This window comes from Urocampus carinirostris, chromosome 8 (genome assembly GCF_059441175.1).
Source record: "Urocampus carinirostris isolate Australia breed hairy pipefish chromosome 8, RoL_Ucar_1.0, whole genome shotgun sequence".
Taxonomy (NCBI): Eukaryota; Metazoa; Chordata; class Actinopteri; order Syngnathiformes; family Syngnathidae; genus Urocampus; species Urocampus carinirostris.
Window position 1 is genome coordinate 42967175 of NC_142356.1, and position 13440 is coordinate 42980614.

The following is a 13440-nucleotide window of genomic DNA, read 5'->3' on the forward strand; positions in this document are numbered from 1 at the left end:
TACAATAACAATAACAAGTGTTTTAGGCACATTTTTACCACACTCCCAAAAAATAAAAAATACAAAAGGCAATAAGTACAATAGTACAGTAAGAAAATAAATTAACAATTATTTCGTTTTTCATATATTTTCCAGAATACCAAAATAAGAAAATCTAGGATAATATTATCTTTTTACTATTTTACTAGAAAAACACATTCAAAAATAAGTTAAGAAAAAAATATATTCAGAATGGGCTAAGTGAACTTTTAAAGGCTAATTACAAGTGTGAAAAGTTACTCACAGCACTTCCAGGTCTCGCAGGGCTCTGAAAGCTCCGTCTTCGATGCAGCTGATGTGGTTGTAGTCCAGCTGCCTGCAAACAGGAACCGCAACACAAACCCACCGTCTTATATTCTCTGCCACCCTCACCCAATTTCTTTTTGCCTTTATTGTAATCGTGCAACATTCCAACAAAATAGTCTGTTCTTGCACAATCAATAGTTGGCTGCAAAATAGCCGTCAATTATCTTTCATCATTCCAATTCGGATGGAGGCCAAGATAGAAAAGGCCAGTTGCATTCACGCAACACACACACACACACACGTACCGGTAAGTAGGTTGTTAATGATCACTCAATACAGTAAGCGGGAGGCAACTGACATTTAAGGCAATTAAATATTGATGCGCTGACAGACAAATTAGTAAACAGGGTGACTCACACAAACACACTCTCACCAAATTTATACTTACAAATTCTTGATTTCCACAGCCCCCCTGAAGGCCTTCCGGGGTACCCCTTGAATCTGGTTCTCACTTAAATCACTGGAACAGAGCCAAAAGAGAGGTGGGTGGGGGATTACTAAAGTGACAGTGTGTAATAAGCAAACTACATAATACACGCCGGTGCTTTAAAGCTCAGGCAATTTAGTGCAGGATAAGAAAATGAATACCTGTAAACTTACATTATATAATCTTTTGCTAAAATATTTTAACACGAGGCGGCACGGCAGTGCATAGGTTCAAATCCAGCGACCAGCCTTCCCGTGTGGAGTTTGCATGATCTCCCCGTGGTTGCGTGTGTTTTCTCCGGGCACTCCGGTTTTCTCCCACATTCTCAAAAACAAGTATGTCAGGTTAATTTGACGGTCAAATTGTCCCTAGGTGTGAATGAGGAAGTAAGTTGTCTGTCTCTGTGTGCTCTGCGACTGGCTGGCAACCAGTTCGGGGTGTCCACTGCCCGAAGATAACTGGGATGGGCTCCAGCACCCCTGCGACCCTACTCAGGAAAAGCGGTGCTAATAATGGATGGAATGGATTTGAACACGATAGTACTCAATTATCATGATTGTCCGTTGAACATATTTTTTTGTCTACTGTGCAAATTTCCTTGCTCTTAAACATGCTGTTCCTGTAAGAGACAACTTGATGTTGTCATTGGTACTCCTTCAGACATGTGCATTGTTCAGTCTTGCGAAAGTTGTGATACGAGTGACACAGACAGTCTCACACTCCGCGCTTTAACACTTTTGTTGTTTGAAATTGACTCTGTAAGTAAAGTAGTTCTCATCTCATAAGTGAATGAAATGAACGAAAATAGAAATTGAACCGATTTTCAATGAGCCTACCCACATTTGTTTTTATTAAAGGAATCAGTCAAAACAAAAATAAAACCGGTTAAATTAAAGTTCTGGGTGGTGAGCCAAAAATGCACGAACTAAATTATCATGTTTTCCTGATCCTAAATCACTTTGGAGATCTCATAGTAGGCCAAAAACAAATAGAAATGGGTAGAAAAAATATATAAGGAAGCCATGCAGTACTAGAAAATAGTTTATTTGAGAACCAAGAAAAAAAAAAACATACCAATGTTAAATTTCGTAAAAAAAAGTCATAGGTCGAGAAAGTTGTATTTCCTTTGGTTCGTGGAATCTCTGTCTAGAAGTCGCCGCCATGTTTGTCCCGTTCAGGCACGCAACGCGAACACAACACAACACTAATGCTACCTCTTGCCCAAAGCATTCCTGCAAGTAGGCGGGTCTCAATAAAGGATGTGGGTTTTTTTTTAAAGGGTCAGTGTGTATAATCAAAGGCCTCATGGTGGTCATTTCGAGTATAACAATTTTGATTAGAATTTTAAGCAAAAATACATAAACTATTATATGAATATGCATTTTTAAAATACTCGCACGTGCAGAAATGTATTTATTTTGAATAAGATGAGGATTACCTAAATATATGTTGCCATCTTGCTGCTAAGGATACCAAAAGTTCTTTCCTTTCTTTTTAATTTTTATTTTCTTATCGTTTTTCTTCTTTTATTTTGATCTTTTTCGATTTCTCATCTTTATTTTTTTGGCCTTATATTTTTCTCCTTTTTTTCTTTGATTTTCTATTTTTTTCAAATAGGTTTTTTTAACCTTATTTCTGTTTTTCATCTTACTTTCATCTTTCATTTTCTATTTTATTCTATTTTATTTTCTTTCTGATTACCATCTCCCCCTTTTCTCTCTCTTTTTCCTTTTTTTCCTTTTCCGTTTTTCCAGTTACTTTACACAATACAGCAACATATAGTGGTCAGATTTAACACACTGTCCCTTTCAGACCTGATTCATTGATTTATCAAAAGTAATAATTGACCGGTTATTCAAAATAAATATTAGTTGCAGCCCTAAAGGCGTCAATCATTTTATTGTGTAAATGACATTGCATAATGTGTGGTAGCTGCTCCAAGAAGTATGGTTCTTTTTTTAAAGTGACAGTGTGTATTAATTCATCCCTAAAATTTGTTGCAGCTTTGAATGCAGCTCACTGGAAGAAAATATAGAAAACATTTTGCAAATTCCGTCGAGTGTATTTTTCATTTTACATTAGTTTGTCTTCTTCGAATGCATACATGCTTCCGCTCTATTCTAGCCTACTACGCCCTCTAGTGGTCAATTACTACACACTGCCACCTTAAGAAACTGTACACTTGATGGAAAATGCCCAATAAAGGTTGTCCAATCCAGACGGGCTATCTGACCCTTCACCCTTTGACCCCCGGCCACCTGCCACCCGTCTCTGGAAGCCCCCCGGTCGCCCCTTGACCCCCGGCATGCTAATCGGCTAAAATGGAGTGGCGGGTGACATTCCTCACATTGTTGACTTTGGGATTTTGGCATTCAGGTATGGGCCGCCCCGTGCACCTGCTGCTAAGCGACCTACTTCAACTCGGAATAATGAAGAGAAAAGTGAAGCAGCATGATGCTTAGGGAGGGAGAGGGGCGATTTGATTGACATGTGAGACAGCGTGGGGGATTTTCTTGACGAGCTCGGAAAGGAATAAAGGAACAATGAGTTCTTTAAATTGGTCAAGGATTTGACTATGTAAGTAGATATGTAAACGTACTGCTTCTTAAGTTTGTCCTTTCATGCAAATGATGACTTGCAACATTCTAATGCTTAACCTAAAGTGCTTTTTTGAGTAGAAGGGGAAATTTATTAAAGGGGGTTTAACCATGTCGGAGACCCAATGTGAAACTTAATGTGCAGCTAGAACATATTTAGAGCTGTTTTTTTTTTGTGTTCACATTTTGTTTTGGTATGGGAATCAATTAATTTATGTTTTCTTCAGTTTATTAAAATAACACAAGCATAATGGCCAAAATGCTTTGCCTGCTGGGCATTCTACTTGAGTTTGAAAGGGCCGTGGTTTGTTAAAAAAGCACCAGGGAGCCACTAGGGAGTGCCAAAGTATGACTGAGAGCAGCTCTAGAGCTGCTTGTACACGAAAGCAGATGTTTAGAGATCTTGTTGGTATTTATTGGAGGTGCCTTCACATCAAATTGAGCTAAAGACACTCTCAGGGGCCCAAAGTACAACTGAGTAAATTTGCACAAAGAAAGGTTCAGCCGTTTCGGAGCCTATAAACCACATACGAACACACACCCACGCAAATCGGGATTTATATAATAGTGTAGAAGCCTAGATAGATTAGATAGATAATTATAAGGTTTTATAATAAATATGTTTTGATTATTTGTACAGGTTACTTGTTGATGTTTTTACGTATTTAATTACTTGCAATTTTTATGTATTTATTTTATTGTGTTTTACATAATTACAATTTATATAATTTCACAAGAAATTGTTCACTTACAAGTATTTTCCTCCATTAATTATTTCTTTTGAATGTGTGCATACGTTATTAGTTTAATTATTTATTGTAATACATTTTTTATTTTAAAAAAGTTTACATAAAAATTATGAAATGTATGCTGTTTTTATTATGTATTATTTTATATACATTTTTTGTATTTTTATGCATTTATGGATTTTATCATTTAAAATTGAAAAAGAACCTCAAATTTAAAAAATATAAAATTATGTACAATATTTTTATTTATTTAAAATGTATTTACCTATTATTATGAAAGTCTATTATTTTAATTTTATATTTTAATCATTTTTAATAATAATGATATAATATATACAATAATACATTGTATAATCAATCAATACGTTTGTTCACCTCAAACGAATAAAGAATTTGTTTATTTAATTCTCTACACAAAATCCTGATTCAAACATGAAATTATGTTAAAAAATATTTATTTATTATCTTTTGTATTAATTTATTTTTTGTGTGTTTTTCTACTGATCTAATGTAGTTTATTTACGTTTTTATTTGGAACGAATTCTACTTTTTATTAAAATTTTGTTGCTGACTGGATTTCATTATTATGTTTTATAGAGTTGTATAGATTATTTCTTTAATTTATTTTTTTGTATAAAAAATAAACCGTTATGTATTTTTAAATGACATAATTTTTTATAAATTTTATTTTTCCGTTTATAGTTAAAACAGGAACTTAGATAAAACTGAATTTATATTTGTGTTTATTTAATCATTTTTAATTTCAATGAATTTTAACATTTTCCTATTATTCAATTACCATATTTTCCGCACTATAGGGCGCACCGGGTTATAGGGCGCACCCCCAAAAAATAGTTTTTGGTCCTATATCTTTCATAGATAAGCCGCACCGGATTATAAGGCGCTACAATGGGAACGTCGACAAAACAGTCAGATGATTCAGTCAAACTGATTACCCCCTTAACATTCCCAAAGCTTGCAAAGAAGCAAATACGTGTCCTAGACACGCGCGGATGCGGTGTCCGTACGATGTCACTAAAACAAGATACCGGGAAAATATAAAGCCGCATAGCTCACCTAAGTTCTCACGTTCAATAATGATACGCAATCATGGTCTTCTTACAACCGTGAATGAAGTAAATCCAGGAGGGTAAAATATTTACCGTACAAATACAGACTAACGAAACATGTTTCTTTATGGCGTACTTTAGCAAGCTTGCTAAGCTTGCTACGCCATTGCTAAACTCGGCCAATTGCAGGGTTTGTTTTGGCCATCTAGCCAATCCGAGGCTCCGAATAACTTCAGCCAATAGCGATCGATTTAACGGATGATTGACACATCTTTTTCGGCCAATTGCAGGGTTTGTTTCGGCCCTCTAGCCAATCTGAGGCTCTGAATAACTTCAGCCAATAGCGATCGATTTAACGGATGATTGACACATCTTTTTCGGCCAATTGCAGGGTTTAGTTTGGCGCTCTAGCCAATCCGAGGCTCCAAATAACTTCAGCCAATAGTGATCGATTTAACGGATGATTGACACATCTTTTTCGGCCAATTGCAGGGTTTGTTTCGGCCCTCTAGCCTATCCGAGGCTCCGAATAACTTTAGCCAATAGTGATCGATTCAAATGATGATTAACACATTGGTTAGCCAATGAAACGCCGGTATATAAATCCCAGCATACACCGCGGACTACTCCACGTTCGAAATCGAGTCGGCGGCTGTTGCGTAAGTTGCGAGACCTTGCGATTTAAAGTTGAGCCATATATAAGGCGCATGGTCAGCTTTTGAAAAAAATTAAGACTCTTAGGTGCGCCTTATAGTGCGGAAAGTAAGGTACTTTTCTATCCAAACAAAAATATAAGCATTTATATACTTATTTCCATACACCCCAAAAAATCAATTTTTTTCTTTGACTTTATTTTAAACACGAAATTATATATAACAAAATGCATTTATTATTTTTGTATTATCTTTCATACCGATTTGTTTAAGCAATTTTTTTATATCAGCATTTTTGGACAAATCCCAATTTTTGAATTCAAGTTTATTCCCAAACAACAATATTTTTCCCATTTAATTCTCTTTTATTATATTTTATGTTGTATTATTACATGTTCACTCAAAAAAAAGAAACTCAGATAAAAAATGCACTTATGATTACCATATTTTCCGCACAATAAGGCGCAACGGGTTATTGGGCACACCCACAAAAAATAGTTTTTGGTCCTATATCAGCCATACATAAGGCGCACTGGATTATAAGGCGCTACTACGTCGACAAAACAGTCAGATAGTTCAGTCAAACTTATTACCCTCCTTAACATTCCGAAAGCTTGCAAAGAAGCAAATACGTGTCGTAGACACGTGCGGATACGGTGTCCGTACGATGTCACTCAAATGCATCGTTCCAAATATCATTCGGAAGGTTAAAGTCTTGGGATTCAAGAAATGCCAACCATTCCTTAGTTTCCATTTTCTTTTTCGCTCGCAACTTTACTGTGCATATAACAATAAACACTTCGAGTTTTGGATGAAAAGGAATAAAGAAGGGTTTTTGGTTTTTCGGATTACCTGTAGCAGCAAGATGGCCGACAATGATGTGAGCTCCATCTAAGTGAGGCTAATGTTGTATAAATTCATTCATTATCTTCACTGCTTATCCTTAGTAGGGTCGCGGGGGATATATAAATTGAACTGCAAATTTTTTAAATCAGTATTTGTTTTTTAATGGATTATATTTTCTTCTACCCAGAGGCACTAATAATATACACTGTCCCCATAGACTCGTATTAAGGCTGGGGCCTCAAACCATCACCCCGCTTGCCATGATTGGTCCCCTGGCCACGAACTTGAGACCCCTGAATCAAAAGGACAGTGTGTCTTATTTGAGAACTAGATGTCGCTTTACTGTGCCATGCAACCAAAAACGAGTGCTAAAAAGAAGAAAACAAACTACAGAGACTTAATGTGACCAAACAACAAGGATTTCTTTTTTTTTGCCCAGCCTGTTGCAAAGAAAGAAAAAAAGTGAAAAAGAAATGGGAAAGGGGAAAGTAAACAATACAAAAAGGGGAAAAAGTAAAAAGAAAGAAAAACATGGGAAAAGGAATAAAGAAAAAATAGATAAGAAGAAAAGAAAAAGAAAAAAAGCTAGCTACCTGTATCTGCAAAAAGGCCGACAATGATGTCAGCCCCATCTCATCTCATCTCATCTCATCTCATTAGCTGCACTGCTTATCCTCAGTAGGGTCACGGGGGTGCTGGAGCCCATCCCAGCAATCATCGGGCAGTGGGCAGGGGACACCCTGAACTGGTTGCCAGCCAATCGCAGGGCACACAGGGACAGACAACTCGCTCGCTCATTCACACCTAGGGACAATTTTGGACCGGCCAATCCACCTGAAATGCATGTCTTTGGAATGTGGGAGGAAACCAAAGTGCCCGGAGGAAACCCACGCAAGCACGGGGAGAACATACAAACGCCGCACAGGAAGTCCGGTAGCTGGACTTGAACCCCACACAGGAGTTTCCCAAGACCTCAGAACTGTGCCGCACACGCGCTAACCACTGCCCGTCTAAGTGAGGCTAATGTCATGAAAATAAATAAAATCTCTACCTATGAATACTTCAAAAGATGGACGTTTTATTCCATAGATCCTGTGATTTTTTAAATCAGTATTTGCTTTTTTAATAATTGACATTATTCCCACCAAGAGGTGCCTAATAATACACACTGTCCCCTAAGACCTTCATATTAAGGCCGAGGCCTCTGACTATCACCCCGCAGGCCGCAATTGGCCCCTGGGCCGCGAGTTTCAGACACCTGCAGTAGATACTATAAGAAGCAATAAGTAAAAATCATACAATAAAAGAAAAACAATAAAATACAATAAAAACAATAAAATACAACAGTATCCAATAAGACAAACTAAGATCAAAGTGTTATCATACTACTAACCATTAAAAGCTATCATGAAGAAGTGCGTTTTTAGTCTGGACTTAAAGAGGCCCAGGTCAGAAATAAGACTCATAACAACTTAAAATAAAAGACAATAGAATAAAACAAAAGTACTATGATGCAATCAAGCAACAAAGCATCGTTTATATTGACTCACAGATGATAAAGGAATAATTGCTGTAATCTATTATGGATAATCCAGCAGACACACTGGTTTTCTTGGCAAATGTCACGCTTAATTCTTTTTTTCCTTTCATTGTCGTCAATATACAAAAACACACACTTTTGTGCATCATCCCAAAGACTTTTCACGTTTAGGTTTAGGTCAAACTATTCCCAACAACTTTCGTGTAGAGGATAAAACTTGTTTTTGGCACTGGTAAACCGTGAGGGCCCGCAAGGCCTTCTCTGCTAGACGTTGAATATCAATACTTATTAAATAATTCCAAATTGTCTGTTGGCTTCATTTCATTGCTTTCCCACCGGTTTGTACTGCTTCCAGGGGTATGCTTTCTTATTTAGGAATTTACCCAATCACATTTTAGCCATTACTTGTTTCTAGGTTTAGAAATCGAACCTAAGCCTGTAGAAGAGGGGCTGCAAGCTCTCGTGAAACCAAACAAGTGAGGATGAAACTGTTGATATTAAGTTTGGTAATTGAACCCAAGCGCGCACGCACGCGCAGCTTTGACAGTTCTAATTGGGGAAAAAGGGGAGTAACCCACATATTACCATGGGTGCCCCCATTTTATAAGAGCTATTTAAATTACCGTAACTCTGCAACCCTTGGGCTAAAAGAGAAAACTTAAAAAGTTCCTGGAGGACCAAAATACGGGCTTTCGATATAAACCTTGATTTTAATGAAATTCAATCAAATTATTTCTCCAAACCTCCTTCAATGTGGCAGCAACCTTCCTCAATGGATTATCTCTCAAGCATTGGCATCACAGGCATCCAAGTGTGGCAACCGTCCAATCACAGGCAAGAGATGACACAGGCAGAGCAAAGCAGAGACTTTTAACAGTTAGCCTTTTTTTAAACCAATCGATTTATGAGCAAAAAAAGTGAAGGAGTAAGAACCAGCCTGGAAAGTGTCTGAGAGTGAAAACAAAAGGTTGATAGAGAAGAGAGGAGAGTTGGATAAAGGAACAAGTTTGTCTGGAGCAGATCAATCTTAACCAGAGTAAGTAAGACTAGTAAAGAGTAAGCATTTTATTTGTTATCTGTAACCAATAAAAACAAACATTTGCTGTATGATGGTTGGGTCATGTGTAGGAGGACCATGATCGCGGTCCTATTTATAAGAAAAAGGGCAATGAATACTCAATGAAAAAAAAAATTGTTATTTCACTTGTCTCAGTCATTATTATTATTGTTCTATTCTACACTTTTGTCATGTATTTGTACCTTATTATTTGTACCTTATTATTGTTGTTATTTAAATATACCATTAGTTAGCTTCCTTCAAGACTATTACCGTAAATTCCGGACTATAGAGCGCACCTGATTATTAGCCACACCCACCACATTTTAAGAGGAAAACCGATTTTGTACTTACACAAGCCGCACCTGTATATAAGCCGCATGCGCCCACATTAAAAAAATGTAACAAAAACACAAAATTAACCCAGACCCGACTTTAAGTCCCGCGAATGTAACTGAATATCCTTCATTAAAGTACACAGTCCAAAAATCACAGCCGGCAACATGAACGGAAAATGATACCGGTACTTAAGGTTTGATGCAGACCGGCAGAGTCCGGGTCCCGTTGAAAGTTATCCAAAAGAAAAAAGTGTATATTTCCAAAGGTAAGGGTGGGAAAAGTATATATCCACTATTGTCCGCCTTTAGCGGTCCCATCAGCCCGCGATTGTTACACCCCTTCTTTTTAATTCGCCCGTCCAAAACATATCAGAATAAGTATCTGAAATAAATACACTACAAAAATATACAGTTGCAAATACATATTATTCATGGTTACACATATTTACAAAGAAAGACGATACACCGAGAGAGTTTTCAAAGCTTTAATAATAATAATAATAATATAACTTTTATCCCAAACGGTGCCTGACAGGTCAGTTAATGGTAGCAACACGCTAGCAACACGCTCGCAATACAGTAAACGGGTCCGTTAAAAAGACATACCATACTTGTAAAAATCACGGTAAACCGTCCTCATCTTTCTCCTTACAACTGAAGCCATCAAAGTCCTCTTCCTCAGTGTCGGAAAGAAACAGTGTCATATAGACGTCGTCCCATGCTCCCGCAGCCTCACTCGCACTGTCACTGTCGCTGGTGTGCCCTCCTCTCTGTCACGCAGCAGACCGGCTTTTCGGAACCCGTTGGTGATGGTGGATTTTTTCATGCTGCCCCACACTGTCAGGATTCACTGGCAGACTTGCGAAAAAGTTGCCTTTCGCATGCTGCCAGTTTTAGTGAAGTTACAGTCTTCCTCCGCGCATATATTCCACCGGTCTAAATCTTAACTTTTGTACTCAAGCACCGCTGGCGACCGTTAGAAAAATTACATAAATTGGCCGCATCACCGAATAAGCCGCAGGGTTGAAAGTTTGGGGACAAAGTAGCAGCTTATAGTCCGGAATTTACGGTACATGTCCATCTTTTTTGATGGATCCTGCTGAATAAGCACTGTCCTCCTTGTTATAGATAGGATTCAGGGTTGGAGTTGGTGCCAGTGATCCAGTGAAAGATATTTACATAAAAAATGGTTTGTGTTCAGTTTGGGTCTAAACTTCCTTATAATCCTGAAGAATCCAAGTCTGTTCTTTGTTTTATTTTTTATTTTAAACGGTTATTACGTTTTCTTGACACATAGTTACGGCAGGTATTGCCAGATATTGAAAGTTTGGGTTGTTCTGTAAAACGAAGGCCTAAAGTAATCCCTTATAACATAATTTCTAAAATAATCAAAACATCCCAGCGGCTTTGGTCAAAAAGGCGCTCGGCACGGGAAGGAAAATTTTTTTTTAGCAAAAAACAAGCACAGTTCGGAAAACTCACGGCTGGAGGAATAATCGCACTCTTTCCGGGCACAGAACAGGTGACAAGGAGTGGGAATTTTAGCAGGTAGGAATGGCATGGTAGGAATGGTAGCACAACATATTGACGAATAAGATTGTCAGCGCAGTCCATTTATACAAAGTCCCAAATGAGTGGCAGGTGTGGAAAATGGGCTGCGGGTGTGGTGATTCTTCATCGCCCCCTCATGGAAGGTGGCACGCTGATCATGGCAGTTGATTTAGCCAATCAGATTCTTAGTTGGTTCAATTGTGGATTCTTGTAGGCCTAGAGAAACGTTTCCGCTTTCACAAAGATAGGGGGCCTTCAGGTAAGATTTTAAGCCCGACCCGATCCGAATTTTGGGACCAGTCGGGCCTGATATTCTATTGGCTGAACACTTTCCCTCAACACCTTTCTCTCTCTTTGTTCGGTTCAAAATCGAGTGTAATACTTGAATTTGTTTCTAAGGTTGCAGGACTTCCAGTAAAGTTAGAGGGAGAAGCAAAAACATGTTAACCATAGATAAGAAGTTTGTGAAGGAACATGGGCGTAAAAAAACAACAGAGACAATTATTAAGTTAATTAAGATTAAAGCAACAGTCTTCTAAGGGCATAACAATTCTTGCAAGAGGATGTTTTAAAAACAGTTTTCATTTGAATCTCTTCTCCTCTATGCATCCGCCTGCCAACTCCACTGTACCTGCTCAAATCATGTCACAGCACAGGTAAATAAAACTTAATCTTTCCTTTACATATATCTCATTTCATCAGCTGCACCGCTTATCCTCAGTAGGGTCGCGGGGGTGCTGGAGCCCGTCTCAGCAATCATCGGGCATTGGGCAGGGGACACCCTGAACTGGTTGCCAGCCAGTCGCAGGGCACACGGGGACAGACAACTCACTCGCTCATTCGGACCGGCCAATTCACCTGAAATGCACGTGGAGAACATTCAAACTCCGCACAGTAAGGCCGGGAGCTGGATTTGAACCCACGCAGGAGGGTCCCACGACCTCAGAACTGTGCCGCACACGCGCTAACCACTGCACCGCCTTGGTGCTCCTTTACAGATATATTTATGTATAATGTTATTTCATCATATGCATGTATATTGCATAGAAGTAGTACAAACAGTATACTATTTCTATAAAATGTATATACAATTTAATGTTTCTACCTGGCAGTTCTTTATAGCTTGCCACTCCTTGCACATTTGCTCTCTGCACTATTGTACTTACAGCGTTATTGTTACAGTGTTAATGTAACAATGTTAACTGTTTACCTGACTTTTTAACCTGAATGCCCATTTTGCACATCTGGTTAGCTACTCCTCTTGCACTATCGGCACTATGGTATGGTAAAATACTATACGTAGCCATAATACAATACAACTTTTACTTATATCTGTACATTCGAGGGAACTGTGCGGGTCAGATGTATCAACATTTCGTTCTGTATACACGTGTACTAGAATGACAATAAAGTAGATCTGAATCTGAATCTGAATCTGGTTTGAAATGCATTAGCTAATTACCATAGTTTTTCTATCCTCCGCTATATTGCAATTTCACCATATGATCCCACCTTAAAACTGATTAATGTTGTATCCCGGGGGTCTACTGTACTTTTATTAAAAAACAACTTTTTGAAAAGCTTAAAGCTCATCACAGCACTCTAACACAATAGACATGGTTGCCTATAAAACAAAAAACTTTATAGGTTGTAAAAAACATACTACTCTACAAATACATTTTGAACAACACGCATGCTCTTCAAAAATGTCTTCCACATGATTGACGTTGGTAAATGTGAAGTTTGAAAGCCTTGTCAGTATTCGGCAGGGAAGAAAAGCCACTTTTAACCCACTTCTGAAATTGACGTCTTAGCTTCTCAAGGGGGATTTTCCACTGCCGTTTTCACCCTAAGGCACCTCATTTTATTTTCTCCTTCTTTTAAAGCATTTTGGGGCCAACGTCAAGAGCGCGCCTACTTTTCCTTCGCCCTAAATTGGCCTGTTTTTTTATTTTTAAGACTTCCCAGAGGTTTAACCCCTTCACCTCTGCACCCTCCCCCACCTTCCATGCGCCTAAACTGGGGGGTTACCTTCATTAAAAGAGGCTCCAACTGAGCTCAGTATGTGTGCGAGTCAGGTTTTGTTTAATCAAACCGGAGGTTGCGAAGCCACACAGGAACTTTATCTTGTGCGAGGATAGGAAGTTTAAACCCCGCCCTGCGTACCCCCAAACCAACCCCTTCAAAACCCCCATCATCTCCACGATTACATACAAGAGGCGGCTAAAACAGACTGCTTCCTGAAAAACGTACATCCACACCGCAGG

At 38.4% G+C, this 13440-nt stretch overlaps 1 protein-coding gene across 6 annotated transcripts in view; it reads right to left on the reverse strand.

Annotated features, from left to right (window-relative positions):
* slit2 (slit homolog 2 (Drosophila)) overlaps window positions 1–13440 on the reverse strand; it is a 213211-nt gene that overhangs the window by 93364 nt on the left and 106407 nt on the right. For all 6 annotated transcript variants that reach the window (XM_088342794.1, XM_088342792.1, XM_088342790.1 and 3 more), the window contains exons 5-6: window positions 734–805; window positions 284–355 (exon numbers count right to left, since the gene is read on the reverse strand). In XM_088342794.1, coding sequence (XP_088198920.1) covers window positions 284–355; window positions 734–805 — 144 coding nt within the window. The remainder of the gene's footprint in view (window positions 1–283; window positions 356–733; window positions 806–13440) is intronic.